The sequence below is a fragment of the Rhipicephalus microplus genome, chromosome 6 (genome assembly GCF_043290135.1).
Source record: "Rhipicephalus microplus isolate Deutch F79 chromosome 6, USDA_Rmic, whole genome shotgun sequence".
NCBI lineage: Eukaryota > Metazoa > Arthropoda > Arachnida > Ixodida > Ixodidae > Rhipicephalus > Rhipicephalus microplus.
In genome coordinates, this window is record NC_134705.1 from 132,869,226 (window position 1) to 132,886,748 (window position 17,523).

At 44.3% G+C, this 17,523-nt stretch overlaps 2 protein-coding genes across 2 annotated transcripts; one reads left to right on the forward strand and one right to left on the reverse strand.

Annotated features, from left to right (window-relative positions):
* Positions 1 to 153: 153 nt before the first annotated feature.
* On the reverse strand, positions 154 to 6,353 carry LOC142765513 (uncharacterized). The gene is made up of 8 exons (XM_075866617.1): positions 6,260 to 6,353; positions 5,219 to 5,348; positions 4,914 to 5,089; positions 4,397 to 4,456; positions 4,266 to 4,325; positions 4,096 to 4,200; positions 3,927 to 4,040; positions 154 to 3,630 (listed from the first exon to the last, which is right to left on the reverse strand). Exons 1-8 carry the CDS (start codon positions 6,336 to 6,338, stop codon positions 1,469 to 1,471), a joined length of 2,886 nt encoding a protein of 961 aa, XP_075722732.1. The 5' UTR covers positions 6,339 to 6,353; the 3' UTR covers positions 154 to 1,468.
* Positions 6,354 to 12,868: 6,515 nt separating this feature from the next.
* Positions 12,869 to 15,829, forward strand: LOC142765515 (uncharacterized). The gene is made up of 4 exons (XM_075866624.1): positions 12,869 to 14,308; positions 14,403 to 14,562; positions 15,292 to 15,420; positions 15,705 to 15,829. Exons 1-4 carry the CDS (start codon positions 13,541 to 13,543, stop codon positions 15,752 to 15,754), a joined length of 1,107 nt encoding a protein of 368 aa, XP_075722739.1. The 5' UTR covers positions 12,869 to 13,540; the 3' UTR covers positions 15,755 to 15,829.
* The last annotated feature ends 1,694 nt before the right edge of the window (positions 15,830 to 17,523 follow it).

Here is a 17,523-nt window from a genome sequence, read left to right on the forward strand (position 1 = left end):
GTTTTGTTTTGTTCAGTGGTTCGTGCGAATCGGTCGTGACGTAATTTTTATTTTGATTAAGTTATAAAAAAAAGAGATGCAGGTAATGATAATTCACTATCGTTTTATTCATCGCGCTTGTGTTTTTCTTTTGGAACAAGTGATCAATGTATATATCAGTCAAAGAAACAGAGCATCCGCAATGTTTTATTCAAAGGCAAGGTAGAGTATGAGAATATAAAAAGCACAATATGACAAAGGTAGACAACAAATGCATCTCGCCTTACAAATAAATTGTAACAAATATTGTAACAAATACATAGAGAACACAGACAACGCACACATCGCTAGAGTTGGCAGAAGCCGAGAAACTGGTGAAGTATGACACACCGGGCCAGTGGGTAACTAAGGATCTATGGCAAAAACATAGCGCACAATGCTGATGAAGAAGGAAGAAGTGACATATACACAGCAATGAAGTCGCGAATCACGCCTGGGCTTAACTGAAATAATGCATAGAAAAAAAGAGCGCACAGAAACCACACGACACAATATAACAGAAAGGCAAAGGTGCAGTGTGCTGGCTGTGCTTAAGAACAGCTAGTCCAAAATGAAAAAAAGCAGACTTGATGCCTGCTTGTCCTCAGAAAGGTAGGGCTTTGCAGCTTGCTCACTACGTGAAAGACAAACTTTATGCTACAACACTGGCAGGTCTTGTGGCTTTTGTTATGCGTCGCCTTCATCAAAAACTTAAGATCCCAAGTGATTTGCGTTTGGGTGTTGCTGTGACGCTTGCGAGCTAAAATAGATTGTAGTCATCACTTTATCCAGAATTGTGGACTTTAATTGGTGCTACGAGAGCGGTATTACAGGGCTAATAAATAGCAGAAGGAAACCACTTTGGCTCATTATTTTTCACAAAGGCTCTACATCGTACGTTATCACTCACAAGCTATATAAAAATAAAATGGCAGCGTCCGCAGCCCCATCAAACACTACAAGTTTGGGTATTCTTTTGAAAATTTTGATGGGCAAGATGAGGAGGTTGATGAGAAGCTAAAATACGAAAAGCGTGATAACATGAACCATGCCCACTTCATACTGTGTTCCTTACCCGCTCGAAGACATTTCAACAAGCGGTTTTGTTATCGATATATTACTTGAGCTGGAGAGATAAAGCATACACAGTGACCAAGCGACCCACAGTAAAGTGTACAGTTCGCCCGTATTTGCTACAAAAAATACAGACAGGATGCCCAACATTCTTTTTAAGGTTATGCAAATCACTTCGAGCGAATACACAGTGTTTGTACTCCTCATAGCGGGTAACCAAAACAATGAATGCAACGAAGGAGTGGTTAGTCCAGTTGAACTGAATATAAGCATATAAGACCATAATGAAGTCTGCTGTAACGAAGTAATAACATAACAAAGCTATTGCAGGATTCGGCTCAACTCCAATACTTTAGTGTAAACCCGCCGCTAATTGCTAACCTTTGAACTTGTCAAGCTGCATGCCCGAGATTGAAGACTGGAACCTAACCCTGTCTAAGTTTCGGTTCACAAAACGCACATGCCAACATAAACGAACCCGGCAAAACATTTTCAGAAACTTAGCGCGACACCCAGCAGAGCAGAAATGAAAATCGCCAACACTTGACAGATGGTGATACAAAACATCGCACACTTTCAGGTGATGTGCAGTGGCCTCAATTATGGCAAGAAAGCGAGATTCAAGTTGTTGTACGTATGCAAAAGCTGCTTCTGATGGCACAGTGAGATTCCCAAAAAGTTTGCTGGGGACGTGGTATGCTTTGAGCATTGTGAAATACTGGTGGGTACCCTTAAGCGTCTCACTGTCGTCTTTCAGTAACTGTGGGCAACTGCAACCGTCACATGCATTCCGAAGGAAGTGTTTGATGAGAAAACCAGCTACATAATATGCAGCGGAGTCATCGATAATATGGGAGTGAATGTTTGTCGCAAGTTCAGAGAGATCGTCTAGAGCGGGAAAGTCGTCAGGCTGTGGCTGTGCACACTCCTCATTATCCACAAGAGACGCACTGGTGAGGGAGAATGGCGACAGCTGTTCCTGGAGGAGGTCACATTCATCATCCTCGACATTTCCGTATTCTGACAGCTTGAAGAGTTTTCTTATGCAGATGTGCTTCAGGCCACAAATAAATTGTGCTACATTGGGGTTGGTGTTGCAACCCTGTTTTTGCCTAATGTGGCCAAATATGTTCTCCAGAGGATCCTGTTGAAGCCTGCGTGTTAACAGGTATTCAAAATTGTAATTTTTGGAGAGGTCGTCCCATAGTTGACAAATTGCCTGAATTGTTATTTGCCAACCTACGATGGTTTGTGGTTGACGTCTGCCAACAAACTGCCATGATGCAATCCAGGGAAGCTGGCCTCGGAGGAAGTCAATCAGCTCTGAATCATTTTTCATTATTGCATGCCGCAGCTTTTGCGAAGTTCTTTTTTTACTCGAGCTGTTCAAGGCATCAGAAATCCTGTCCATACGATCACCAAATTGAGCTGTAGTGATGGCCGAGGCAGGCAGCACCTTCGCATACACCATTGCCGTGATAGCAATCGAAACTGATGCACTGAAGACCTGAGTTGCTCTGCTGACCTTCATATTAGAAAAAGGTTTCTGATGAACGTGCCGTTCAGTCAACTTTGGAGCCAATCGCAACCGCAACTCATGTGAGGATTGGTAAAGGCTTACAATGTGCGACCAGTTAACGATGTCATCCCCAATGTATAACTTGTGTGCTTGGACATTATTGCGCGTTGTTTTAATTAAATGCGGAACATCAAAAATGTAATATACCCGCTCACCATTAACTTCAAAAAAAGGCTTTGCTACAGTCACTTTTAGTTGGTTAGCGAGACTTACATTTGAACTGCCCTGGTCACAAATGACTGCTTTCACTGCAATATTAATGCTCCTAAGCTCCAAAATGAGTGACACCAGCAAGTTATGCATAACAGATGATGGTGTTGATGTGTGCCCTATAGTAAAAGCAACCGGTTGAACCCACTTTCTCGAAACACCAACAAGAAGAAAAACCAGTGCTCGATCAGCGATGGTTGAAGTGCGATGAGTGCCATCATCTGTAAAACCCTGGACAACGTCTCTTGAAGCATCATAGTACAAATTCTTTTTGAGTGCTATTTCGTCGAAAACTAAAGCGCACACTCGGTCCCGTTCATTCCAAGCTTGAGTATTTGTTGCAATGGAAGAAAGGATTCCTGGAATTATGCCTGGAGTCATCTTTACATTAGCTAGCCACCTCCTTAATGAACGCCGGGAGGGCAAAGAAAAATACGGAGCCAGAAATCGGTATGCTCGCGGACCTCGGAAGTTTAAGTGATGAGCGAATTTCTTGAACCACACGGGAAACCGCTTGCCCTTGCATTTGGGCCTCAAGCGAACATGTGCAGAAAGAAGTTTAAAAACCTCCTCGGTGACGTGCGGTCGGATAACTTCAAGGGCCTTCGTAGTCGATGACGGTGCTTGGTGAGGCTGTCTCTGCAGTCTTTTGATAGTTTTCCGCTGTGCTGCTACTTTGGCTTGCAGATGTTTAATGGTTTGCTTGTACTTCATTGATGGAGACATTGTCGCTGGCACACAGGAACGCACTGCAATAAACAAAAAAATTGATGTAAAAGCGAAGAACAACTAATCCCATACGAGCACTTTCCTCGCTCTTTCAGACCCAAGGTGCACAACTTTCTGTGGTACAAAGTTTTCGATTCCACTACCTAAAAACAAACCATTCACAATGTTGACAATGCACAAAAAAAATGAAAATCACTGAGAGCCCACCCTTACATTTTGTAAGTGCACACGTAGTGTCCTTTTGAGGATAGTTTCCTCAGAATGTCCTAAACATAAAATAGCACATTAAAAACTGCTGCAATAAAAGCATAGTCACCATTTTCTCTAAGGCACTCAGGCGTGGAGCTGTTGGCGGAGACGTCTTCTGGAGGGTCTTGTGAAGCTTGTTCAGTGCCTCGGACAATGCTGTCGGAACAATCTTGCGAGCGGCCTGCGGAAGTCTCTATATCAATCCACTCTGGTGTTGAAGTGAACATACAACTTACCGGCCACACAAGTTCCTTTTGTGACAGCTGAACGACTGGTTAAGGTTTTCTCCGGCAAGACGAAATCATCAGAAATTCTTTCACCAGCTACAAGGGAGCTGCCACCTGCAGAGGTTTGGTCAACAGTCAATTTGGGTAAAAAAAAAAAGAAATCGCGACACTGAACGCACCCTGTTCATCGGGGCACCTCAATGTGTGGGAGCCGCTTTCTGAAGCCTCTACCGCAGGTCCTGAAGAGATGAAATTACGACAATGTGTCAGTAAGAGGCTTATAATAACACAAACTGAAGCTCATCCGCACCTTGCAGTGCAGCTTCTGCAGCCATGTCACAGTCACTACTTGAAGCGACGCTCAGAGAACCTGCATATATGTGCAGTTGGTACAAGTTACAAAGCTTGTAGCATGGGGAAGCTTAAACAGCTCTTTCAAACGCATAAATTGGTCGAACGTGGAAGAAAAGAGACGGCACCAACTAGGAAACAAGTAATTTGTGATTTTTGGAATTATCAACAGTGGCAGCTTTCACTGATGAAAGGTATACGTACATGTGCACTCAGGCTTGAAGATAACGTGAAATAGCCCTTTAAAGTCTTTCAAAACAAGTTGCGCAGGTCCAGAGCATCAAAAAATGACAGAAATGTAAAGCTGCTGTTAGGAAGGTAATAGCCCACAATTCACAGAACTTAAGACTTTCCAAGTGTTACTTCTGTAGTGAGGTTTCTCTATCGGCTACAGAGATCTTCACGGTTAACTGTCGCCACTGATTCAATACAAGTGGCTGCTATTGCACATATTTGAGTTTCAGTCAATCACTTACATGGTGCAGCTGGTTGCACACTGGGAACAGCCATTCTTGTAAGCCTTGTGTGCCCAGGGTCCATGAAACTTTGAGCAGTAAAATGGTCGCTACAAACCCTGTACGTTGCGTACAATAGGCTGGCCGGCTTACTCAGGAGATCATCGCGTCCAGCATACTGCATCCATGCTTTCATCCTGCATTGGCAATGAACTATCAGCTGAAAGGGGAAGTGCTTGAATAGTGATTTTTTATTGTTACCCTCACTTAGCAAGTACGAACAGTAAGCCTACAGACATGCAAACCATACAAAAGCTTTAACACACCTGCCGTCCCGTGGTACGCGGAAGAAACTCGTCCCAGGCTTCTTGTGGGTTCTGCCATTGTTGAAGCACCACGATACACAGCAGTAGCTGCCGTAGCTTGGACCGCCGGACGGCATGGCGTCAGCGCGGTCTGAAAATGTTAGTAAGTGGATGCTTCGCTGTCAAATTACAAAAAAGATATGTGCACGTCATAAGTGTACCAGCAAACCCCTTTGAATGATTAGCTAATCAATGCACAATACAAAACCAGTGATACATCTCTGACCCATAAAACTCTGACTTACAAAGATATACGTCAAGACCACGAACAAAGATCATCAGAAGTTTCCAGGCCGCTATCCCTTGTAATGCAATGGTATCGCGGCCTGGGAACATTAGAACACCTTCGTGCGTACGCAGTATCAGCAGTACATTGGGAAGAAAAATCGTAGTTGAAATTTGTGCGGTAAAATTATATTGGAAACGTCAAAAAAATTTGTGGGCAGCTTGCACTAGTGGCACAAGGCTAGCGAAGAAACGAAGATGATGGCCACTTGGCTAGTCCAGATTTGCCTCCGGCACACCAAGAATTATTCGTGTTCCGAGCCTTCGGGAAATGCGTCGTGAAGCATGCGAGGCCCAACAAACGCTTCTCAATATTTTGCACCGAGCCTACGACCTAGCTGCCCAGCTATGCTCAGCGCACAGACGCTCGCGTCCGTGGCAGACGCAGCACGCGTCGCCTCGGCTTGACGCCGTGCCGCCTTTTCTATACTGCATACGTTGCACAATGTTCCCGTCTAACCGCCGCATAGAGCCACAAACTTTCTTTTTAGCGAACCTCCCAGTCCTTACAAGCTTCAGAAAAAGGTTACAACTGCGTGAATGACACGCCACGTAAGAAACAAACTCGCACACACGAAGCGCAACGTGTGTGTGTGCATCTTTCTATGTTTGTTGCATGGTGTCTTTTTCGCGCAGGCGTAACCGTTTTCTGAAAAAATGACCCAACAAGACCAACAACATGTCATTCAACAAGCTTCGCTTGAAAACGTGCCTCACCTGTTATCTCACGCTTGAAAACGCCGACGCAGCCGACGTTGACGAAAGCGACGAAAGCTTCTCGCTGCCAGTCATGCATGGGCTTGTCGCTGGGTGGATGGTGTTTATGACAGTACGGCTGAAGAAAAATAATCGCGTAAGGTGTGTTGAATAAATCGTTTTTATGTATAAAGAACATACCAAATTTGGGCGTGTAATTATTAATTTGTGAAAACAATTCTGTTGCATTGATTATAACTGTGTTTTTTTTTTGCGCTTGCGCCCTCTGACGTGTGGTGGGAGCACTAGTTCGTTACGTAGTCGTGACGCACTTCCTGAGGCCAGGTTTCGCGGAGTGTCCGCTCTTGTCTTCTTCTTTCTCTATGGCACAGCGCCAGCGGCCATTGCTAAACAATAGCACATCGCTGCGATCGAGGCTAATTTTTTACTCCGAAACTGGACAACAAAAGATTGCTGCGTTTGAGATCATGACCTACTACACTCCTGACCTGCCCAGAGAGCACCTCTTCCAGCGCCCACGTTCTAGTTCATACCTTCTGCCGCTAGGGCCGTCACCTACGAGCGGCGTGGCGCTAGGCAGCACCTGTTCGCTGTCGTCTGCTTCAGCCATCGCTGTGGCAGTGCAAATCGTTCTTATTGTGCATGAATTGTGTATGAATGTGTAAAATATGGCAAATAAAGCGATATGATTCCTCGTCAGAGTTGGCTGCATTCGTGTGGACGTTTGAAGCAGAAATAGAACCGTAAAAAAAGCACACAAAGGGTCACAGTGGCAAGCAGACGGGAACTTTTCTACAAATGAAGGAAAATTTATTATGAAAATATTTCTTGAATGAAAACGTAGTCCAACGAGATAAAAAAACTATTGTTAGGCATTCATTGTTCACACTGAATCACGATGGTTCCAGACGATACGCATACACAAATTGCAGAAGATACGCAGAAACACAGTAGGTCGTGTGCATGACTTGCAGACGGCAGATAGCTGCAGTAGTCAGCTCTAATAGTGGCCGCGTGCAGTTTTTTTTTTTTTTAGATGAGCTGACACCTCAAATGTAAGTATGGTGTATTGCTGCGTGCCATATTGCAAATCGGAACAAGGCAAACAAAGTAAAGTAAGTTTTCACGAGTTTCCTGCCACAGACATACGGGAAGAATGGATCGAGGCAATTGGAAGAAAAGGTGAGTCTTGTGTTTTTGAGAGTCGTTTCAATTCAGAACGAGTTGCAAGCTAGCAAGAAGCACCAGGGTGCTTTAGTAAACTTTATTTCCGTGTGTTATGCTAATTCACTGAGCTAAAAAACATGAAAGCTTTTTTAAAGTACCGCGGCTAATATGGCAGGCTCCACAAATAGTGCCAAGAAATTTAAATATAGCACACAAGAAAAAAGTAAATATACGAAATCTGTAAATTATGTAAAAATGCGTAGCGGTGGGTTGCGAGGGGTTCGAGCACCCTTCCCGAAGGCTGCCTCAACAAATGCCGCCGAAATCCATAAAAAAATTAATGATATGAAATATTTACGTGCTGCCTCCACAGTTTGTCTCTCTCTGTGTGTGTGTGTGTGTGTGTGTGTGTGTGTGTGTGTGTGTGTGTGTGTGTGTGTGTGTGTGTGTGTGTGTGTGTGTGTGTGTGTGTGTGTGTTTAGCGATGGACAACTCTTGAACACTGGGTGTCACTGAAGTTAGCGACCGAATTTGGTCAAATGTATTTCTCATCTCAAACCTCTATCTTCCCATACAGCTTTGTTCGTTTCTGTATAAGCTTACTTAAGGTAATTAGAAACGTTACGCCGGTAACGAAATGTGGCGATTAACTGTTCACTCTATATAGGGCTGGCAGGCGGTCGGGTATAATGACATAATTGAAGTCCTTCGTGCAATGAGCCCATCGGCTCTGTGAGGGTTAAGAGACCCAGCCGGTGAAACCGAAATGAGGAACCTGGAATAATCAGCGACAGATACTCTATTTATGTGCGTGCTGCATCTGAGATTACATCATGCATGACAAAGATTCGTTTTGGAGAATGCAAAAGAACAAAAACCACTGAAGTCATCGTCGTCAACGGCGGAGTCATTGTACAGGTTAGAGGTTTGCGCTCTAAACCAAGACCAAGGCGCTCAAGTGCGCCTCGGTTTCGGCTCTGTCGTATTGGGTCGCGCTTCGTTACTGAGCAGCCATTAGGAAATTCAGCTTTGTTATGAAACCTTGTATAGCCAATGAGCTCTTCGAATAAAGGGCTTCAAGTATGCCACTGGACTCGACCACGTACCATCACTAAACATCAATCGACGAATGTAGTCATCTAAAAAGACATTTACAAAGGCTGCGAGAAAATATGAAAATGCACTAAATGGGTATACAGGTACTTCCCCAGAATAAAATCGTGGCTATGCTTTTTCTTAACCTCCCCATTTGGCTTGTTACATTTTGGAAAAATTAATTACAAAAAAGGTGTTATGGACTGTTATTTTGCAATCTTGCTAGCCATGCGTATACGCCTTTACCTTTGATGAAGGTTCAGGAAAGCATCGCTGGGAGCCCAGCGACCGGTCGAAGGTATGCAGCCTGCATTTTACCGCTGAAGATTACAGAACAGTGACGAAAAGGAAGATGTTGAAGCCCACAGCCGTGCCTTCCTTATTTCCCGCTTCTCCTGATCCACGTGGGCAAGATCCAATGCCGCGGAAAAAGCGGCTAAAACGAACGCAGGGGGAAACAACGCTGGCACCCATACAAGTAAAAATACTGTAAGTAAAACTTGAAGTCTAACACAACAACGGATAAGAATAATGTTAGCAGTATTCCCTTATGCGTTTAGCGGGACAATATATCTGTCATGCTTCGCTATTTTTTCGGCTTAACAGGGGAACGTCCAACGCAGATTCTTCTCAAGAAGAGCGAGCATCAGCGGAGCCTGGGGAAGTATATAGTTCTGAAAACCCAATTGAAACTGCACAAGAGGCCGAGTGGTTGAATTTTCCATCAAGTCAGGACAACATGGAGGACTGTAGTTCAGTTATACAAGGGGAACACCAGAAGAGGCCAGTGCGGCGCTCCATGACGTCGCAAACGTCGATCGGTTTGAAGAAGATGCGCTCCCTGGTCGCGGCAACTAAGACGTTGCGGCGGAAGTGCAGCAGGCTGAAAGAAATGAACAGTAATTTGCATTCACAGCTAGAGAAGCTAAAGAAAGATTTTTTCGAGATGAAAGCCCTCGCCGAGGCGAATGGCGCTCTAACGCTGCAGGTACGCAGTTACGTCAGTGGACGAATGTTATATTAATCCTTTTATATTCGCACTTAATTTTAAATGACTCTGAACATAATAACAATTTAGGAGTAAGTCAATTCTATCAACATCACCCGTACTACGAGAGGACGTCCGGTGAGCGAAGGAATTCTCGAAACTATAAGAGATTGTAAAGGTGGCGATGCTACCCTTAAGTTCTCGCGCATCGGCTAGCAGTGACGTCATACTTTGACGGCCTCAGGTAATGTCTAAGACTGCTGTGTTAGTAGATGCAAGGTCTGAAGTAGCAAGTTTCAAAGAAATGTTCTCAGCCAATGCGGCCAAGTACACAAGGAGCGACGCAACATAAAGCGACGTGCACGTGTCGAAGATTGTTCGCCAAACTCAGAACATTAAACCTAGTCTTAATTTTTTCTGTTCTAATAGTCGTATGATCGGAACAGGAACGATAGAGAATTATCAGGTACTCATTTATCAGTCTATTAACTTAGTGTCCCTATACTTTTTTGTAAGAAACGTCAGAAAGGGGAGGATGGAAGCTTGCAGTAAAAAACCTGTGAACAGGGGTTGTTAATTCCCATTCTTTAATCGCTGTTTACACACACACAAACACTGAAAATAATCATGAACCAACTCGCTTAATCAGTAGTTTTAGCAAAGTTGTTTCGAGGCGGCGTTTCGACAAGCAGGCTTGTTTTCTGAAAGACTGAAATACAATTATAGCCTTAAGGATGACAAGTCCGCTGTCATGATGTCTGCTCGAGAGAAACTCTGTTTATAGATTTTCTTCTTCATATAAATTTACGTGACATTTTAGTGTACGCCGATGCTGGCAATCTTTCTGGTCATACGAAGGTGTAGGCCTGACATAAGGACACGGAATAAAAGAAGGTTGGTGGGTAAGCGCGCACATGAGCAAGTGTTTAAGATACGAAGGTCGGTGTGTACCCCCTTGCGTGATTGGCGCACCCCGAGTTTATTCCTTTATCCTGCGAACAACGAGTTCAAATTTCTGTCGTCGCAAACAATTAGGGACATTGGACTGACAACTGGAAAGACAGTAATTTGCAAGCTGTGTTGTGTTGGTGCTATGGGCCGATCGGTTTATGCTCGTACAGGAAGCCACGCTTGACGCACATGTGATGTCTGCCTTATAAACTTGAGTGAGCAGCATTGCATTCAAAAAGGAAGGAATGGTTTGGAAAGTGTAAGTGAACAGTTTCCGCTAGTCCGTATGTGTGAGTCGGTGGCCGGTTACTGAACATGACGCAAGTCTGAAGTTGCGCAATTCATTAATGTAGCATAGCTGCAATTGAATGTCCACGTGGTGACATGAAACATCTATTATTGTCTTAAGAGTAAACGCATATCTTTTCTCGCGATTATGAATTGTTGAATAAGGAATGATGCCAAATGCAAGGTTTCGACAATCAGGTGCACTATTCTTTGTCAGGACAGCAACAGCCTCCTTTAGTAGCGTGTGTGTGAACGTTTGCTCACTCTCCCACAACATCTAAACTTGTCTTGACAAGGGCAAGTCCAGTACGTAAATGTCGAATTGTTGGATGCGCCGGCATTCCCTCCCAGACAACACTCGACGACCTGAGGTCGTCCTCATATGGTACAAACGTCCTCGGCAGTTTCAGGACGTCCTCATTTGGTCCTCTAGTCGACACTTGCAGGATTATCCCCAAAATGCCCCTTTGAGACCTTTTTAAGGACGAAGAATTGTCCTGATATCGTCTGCTCGAGGACGTTTTGAGGATATGCATGTTTCGTAGGTGCATGCAGCTTTCGCAATTCGTGTTTGGTTAATTTTCTGGCTGTTAACGAATAAGTCCACGGGATTTCGTATGCCTACTTTCGAGTCATAATAGTAAAGTACTTCTCGATCATTAAAATGAGATAGTTACACGAGGAAGCACTTCAAGCCAACACGAGAAAGACGTGTTCTTTTATTTATTATTTATTTATTTACTTTGTAAGTGATCGTAGGCCAAACTTTCTGCCTGCACGTTTTCGTTGGTCGTGATCTACCGCCGACGTGCATACGGAATTATATCGCACTGACTGTGGTCTGACCCGTTTCCCCAATGAACGCACGTGCGGCAGACCAAGTTTGGTGCGAGTATAAACGGTGTCGGCTCCAAAATGAATGCAGGCGTGAAAACTGTGAATAGCGAGCACGTTATTCTCGAGTGTCCAGTGTTGCAATGCCGCACGGTCCCATCGAGCAGACGACAACTGACCATGCTGACGACTGGGCTGGCCTAGGTTATCGTGAATAGAGCAGCATTGGAACTAGAACGCTGTGGGAAAACGAATGGGCGACTGAAGTTGTGGTGGTGCTAACAAAAAAAAAGCAGTACCTTAATGCGGTCACCATGCGCAGTCAAGGTGCTTTTAAATCTGGATGTCTACGACACTGTTTACCCATTTTAAAGTGACGCAACTATCATCATCATCATTATGGGCCTGCAGTAAGTCAAGTCGAGTCATTGGTCGAGTCAACATTCCAATACAACACTTCTCGCCATAGAGGAAGCTTCTCGCAGAAGCCCTCAAAGAATCGTAAGCATGCCAGGTGAGTGTCTTCTGTTAAATTTTCATATTGAAGTTGTAAGCCGCAAAGGTAAATAAATAAAAAAAGAGAGGACAGTTGATTTTCAGCCTCGCGCTGTATATCTTTACTGCTTATTCATGTATGTATGTACAAACCAACTGACTAGCCTAACAACGTGTTCTGGTGGTGGGTGTTCTTTGGTCTAGCCACCATTCTACTGTGCTCTGTGCTGTTCAAGATGGCTGAGAGCGCGGATCGCAAATTTCGGCGTGAAATTAATCGGCGCGTCAATGCTAGTTTTCAGCTTATTGACAGTGAGGCCGATGTCATAAATGACACGCGGTACGTTGACCGAGATTCCCGCAACGCCGAAAGAGAGAGCGACTTGCCCTCCGAGGCTTGTGCGGTCGACCTCGAAGACGGCCATCGTCGCCTTTGTGTTCATGACAGAGAACGGCCTTCGGCACACTCCTCGATCGTTCCAGAAACGGATGTGCCCCAAGGACACGTTTTGATTTCTGGCGACGCGTGCTACCCCAGCGGCTGCAGTGTTTCTGTGCCTCACGATCACACAGACTTCGAACGGCGTGCCTTCCATGACAGCAGCGCTGCGGCTTCGACTTCGGCGACCTCGCAGGTGAGGCAGAGGGATTCTTTCGAATTGGCACCGACTGGGAGTAACGAAGAGCAAGTTTGTGAACGCGGCAGTGTGGACAGCTTGCTGGCCTTTCGTGAGAGACTGCAAGCGTGGGCCTTACAATCTCGCGCATCGCACACTTCAGTTACATCGCTCTTGAGAGTACTACAGTCCCACGAATGCTTCAGCGCGCTCCCTTCAACTGCAAGGGCATTGTTACAGACGCCCAAGAAGTGCCTGGAAGTGTTGCAGCTGGCCGGCGGGAAATACCATCATTTCGGCCTCAGTGCAGGCCTACAGCGAGTGCTGCAAGATTGTGCAGAACTACCAAGAATTTTGAAGCTTAGCTTCAACATTGACGGTCTGCCGGTTTCAAAAAGTTCACGGGGCCAATTTTGGTGCATACTGGGACGCATAAGTAATTTGGAGGACAAAGCACCATTTATAGTGGGTGTTTTTTTCGGAAGCAGCAAGCCCAACAACGCGAATGATTTTTTGCGACCATTTGTTTGTGACATAAATGCTGCTATCACAACAGGGATTACCATTGGAGAAACTGCAATTCCTGTTAGCTTGTATGCCCTCATATGTGATGCACCAGCAAAGGCATTTGTATTATATGTCAGAAGCCACACAGGCTATTACAGCTGCACCAAATGTGACGTAAAAGGTGTCTACTGTGAGGGCAGGGTGTGCTTCCCAAACGTCAATGCTCGCAAGCGAACAGATGACAGCTTTCGCTTAAAAGTCCAGGAGGAGCATCACACAGGCGAAAGTATTCTTGAGGAACTTCCTTTTGACCTAGTGAAAGATATACCATTAGATTACATGCACCTTGTGTGCTTGGGTGTCATGAACAAGCTCTTGACACTGTGGGTACGTGGCCCAAAAGTGACCAGACTTGGAAGCAAAGTGCGTCTTGAGATGTCGGAAAAAAATTCTCAAATTGCACGGTGTGTTCCATGTGATTTTAGCCGAAAGCCGAGGAGCATTGCTGAACTTGATCGGTGGAAAGCGACTGAGTTTCGCTTTTTTCTTTTATATGGAGGACCCGTTGTTTTGTCATCACTGATTCCTGCACACATGTACAAGAACTTCTTAGCTTTACATGTGGGGATCTCTGTTCTTTCCACACCAGCTGCACCTGCAAGTGAGATAGAGTATGCCGGAAACATGCTCAAGTTTTTTATCCGGACATTCATAAGCATTTATGGCAAAGAGCATGTTTCACACAATGTGCATGGCCTGTGTCATTTGGCAGATGATGTTACACACCTTGGCCCCTTGGACTCATGGAGTGCCTTCCCATTTGAAAACCATATGTCCTCGTTAAAGAGAATGCTGAGAAAGCCAGACCTTCCCTTGGAGCAACTTTGCAACAGGCTTGCTGAGCAGGCACACCGTCCTCTGAGGCATAAGAAAACTGAAAGCCATGTCGTATTTGCTGATGCCATGCAGCAGCACCTTTTCAACACAACAGTGAGGCTTCAAGATGAGACAAATGATGATGTGGTTTTGACACCGGTCAAGGATATTGACCAATTTCTAAGTCTTGAGGGGAGACTTGCTGCTGATGGCAACATTAAGCTAAAGCTTGTACGTCATTCATTATATTTTTCTATAATTTTTTTTTCTAGTCACTGCATTAAGCTACTCTTCTAAAAAAAATAATGACCTCAAAACTGTACAGATACAGCAGCTTGCTGGCCTTGGTGGCTCAACTTTTGGGGCAGCAGCCAGGAGGATGCTGGAGCTTCTGCTAAGCCTTGAGGTTGCTGTGCAGTTCAGCTGGGCAGGCCAAAAAGGCAAAAGGAAGTTTGTGGATCTAGGTGTCACAGATGTCATTTGCAGTGAGTAATTTGTTTCACAACACCATGTGCTGCAAGAGCCGTGTTTGAGTACAGACATTTCTAAGTCTGTTATCCACATTATCTTTCATTTGAAGTCAATAGCAAAAGAACAATCTTTTCATGAAAGCATTAAATTTTTTAGGATGCTTGCTAATTAAAATTATGTGCTTAAACGTGGAAAATTTTTAGCATGAAATATCTGTTGTCAGTAAGAAACCCTGCAGCTTCTTCAAGCACACTAGTATACTTGCATGGCACACATACGCAAGCATTCACTACTTGCAGAAGTTATTATCAGGTAGCACTACTAGGCATTCTTAACTGTAGTGGAAATCTTATGTACAGATGAAAACTAACAGATGGAAGCTCATAGTGATCACTGAGGATCTCTAAACAGGAATAAGTACCTAAGACAAGCTGGTCAACATTTTCATACATGGACGTATTTTCGTCAAAGGCGCCTCATCATTCTTTGCATGCTAGGTTTCAAAAAAGTTACAATGATGTCTTCTTCGTGGTGTTCTTCTTGTAATGCAACACATAGTGTCAATGTCAGTACTCTTGAAATTAACATGGGGAAGGATGGCAAGGACCTTTAATGATGATGTGCCCACCTATCAAAATGTCGATCATGCTGACTAGAGGTACTTCTTCAAACAACCTATGTAGCATTATATTAATGTATTATGTTTGTGTAATTCCTGTTTTATGAACTTTGTACTTTTTCAGAGGCCGTGAGGCGAAATTTTCCGGAAACAAAAAAAAATGACATCGAGTGTGTGATTAAAGTGTGGCTTCGGCATGCTGGGGAAAAGCTCCAGAAGCAGCGCTTAAGAACTTCTCGCACTCACCATGAGGGTGAGTTTTATTATCTGTGCTGTTGAAGCTATCATAACATATGATACTTTTGCTGTTATAGTTTAAATAATTTTCTTTCCTTACTCGAATTTTGATGTGTATGCAAGCATGAACTATATAAATCATTTTCACCATTATATAATGGCTAGTTCGTACCTGCACATTATGGTAATATAATTTTCATTTTATGCTTTCAAATCTGGCATGCTGTTATTGTCTTAATATTCTTATTGATACTCTAAATTCACTTGTGCTTCAAGATATGCTGCTTTCTATTACTACAGAATGTCTTCAAAGTGTCGCGTTGTCAAGCCCATCGGATGAAGACCTCTGAAGGCACAGGGCAAGAAGTCTCATCTAGTGAAAACTGCCAAGTTTCATTCCTGAAAATAAACATGTTTTCTGTGCATTGCTGTTTTTATTGCTATACTTGAAGAAATTGTTACTGAAACCTCACAGGCAGTGCTTTAAAGAGTGTGCATGTTCAGGCACTTTTGATTGATCAGTTGTCATTTCAGCGCTCCAAAAGAAGAATTAGAGCAACTTTTCGTAAGGTCTGATGAGTGCCTAGGTCTTGTATGCTTCGTCCTCAAAAAGTACTAGACTCATCATAATGTGCTCTTTTCTGGATGCCCTGAGGACGATCTGAGGCCGGACAAACGGACTGGTTTAGGACCACTTGAGGTTCATTTGAGGGCTTCCTCAGGTCATACTTTCGTACGGTGTAGGTCATCCTCAGGACAACCTCAGGTTGTCGGAGCGTTGTCTGGGCTGCTCTACGATGTTTCAGCGGGTCAAGCTTCCATTCTCCCCTGCACTTCCGCTTTCTTCCAGTATGTTATCTTGCGCGTGATTTACGCATTTCAACTGCCCTTTCATCATCAGGAAATGCTGGACGAGAACGACAAGAAGGCTGAATTTTTGAAGGAGCAATTGCAATGCCTGCGTGAGAAAAATCACCGTTGGAAAGAGGTGACCATCAGGCAGGCCATAATGTGGCAAGCTAAATCACCCTGCGGGTACGAAATGTTGCGGAGGTCTGGGTGCCTCACCCTTCCAAGTCGCATGACACTGAAGCGTTACATTGGCTACTGTACTGGAGCAGTTGTTTCGTCGCTAATGAAGCAAAGGCTGCACACGGAAAGCACACACTTGTCCGAACGGGTACGTTACTTCGATCAGAATTATTTACAATATGCACGCGAATAACGAAGGAAGCAGCGCACGCGGCAGTGTTTGACTGATCAAAATACATGCTAGTATAGCCGAATGAAAAGTGATTTAAAGTGAATAAACAGGGACCAGACCTGTGGCAAGGATTACTCGAACGTAAGATGTATTGTTTAAGAGTATACGGCAGTGCGCTATGTTTGCTCTAAACCCTAATCATTTCTGTTAAATTATGGGTCATGTACGGAACAACAAAGAAGGTTATTTATATAATTAACTGTCTCCGCCGATATATAACGCATGTCTGTTAACAGTGAATTCCCCCCCCCCCATTTTTTTTGTTAGGAAAAAATGGGCTCTTTGATTGTGGATGAAATGTCTTTAAAGCAAGCACTGACGTACGAAAAAAAAGGAGACAAAGTCCATGGCCTAGTCGAAATGGGAGGCCTAGAAAAAGAAGTGGGCATTCAGAACGAGCTGGCCACACACCTTCTCGCCTTTGTATTTGTAGGCTTATCAACGCACTACACGTAAGTGAATCATCACTTTGTCTATCACTATACTTTTCGCTGTGACTGAAAGACTAACCCCACCTATAGATATAAAAAGAAAACGTTGTCTTTAATTAACCAATGATGTGCTATTCCGCGACCAGGGCTGAAAGTCTGGGGAGGGGCAGGGGGAGTCGTCTTCTATTTTTTAAGGAGGGCTCCCCCCCCCCCTTTCCCCCGGCAAGTCAACTTTAGCATTGTGCACTTATTTGACAAGCACTCGAGATGAGCAATTGGCTCTCCTCCTCTCTCCAACGGAGTGAGATTTTAAGCCCAGCTGACACCGACGCTACAGAATACTGCTAATTTTTATCTTTTTCAGGCTACCCGTGGGATATTATTTCACGCAGTCAGTAAAAGGAGACCACCTGCATCAACTAAC

Bases quoted from the DNA above. Each gene is read 5' to 3' on its own strand.
- LOC142765515 (XM_075866624.1), top strand. From the start codon at position 13,541: ATGCACCTTGTGTGCTTGGGTGTCATGAACAAGCTCTTGACACTGTGG. The intron at 14,563-15,291 runs GTGAGTAATTTG...GTACTTTTTCAG, and splicing joins TGTCACAGATGTCATTTGCA to AGGCCGTGAGGCGAAATTTT. The intron at 15,421-15,704 runs GTGAGTTTTATT...CTATTACTACAG, and splicing joins TTCTCGCACTCACCATGAGG to AATGTCTTCAAAGTGTCGCG.
- LOC142765513 (XM_075866617.1), bottom strand. From the start codon at position 6,338: ATGCATGACTGGCAGCGAGAAGCTTTCGTCGCTTTCGTCAACGTCGGC. The intron at 4,041-4,095 runs GTAAGTTGTATG...AGACTTCCGCAG, and splicing joins AAAAGGAACTTGTGTGGCCG to GCCGCTCGCAAGATTGTTCC. The intron at 3,631-3,926 runs GTGACTATGCTT...TGTTTATTGCAG, and splicing joins TGAGTGCCTTAGAGAAAATG to TGCGTTCCTGTGTGCCAGCG.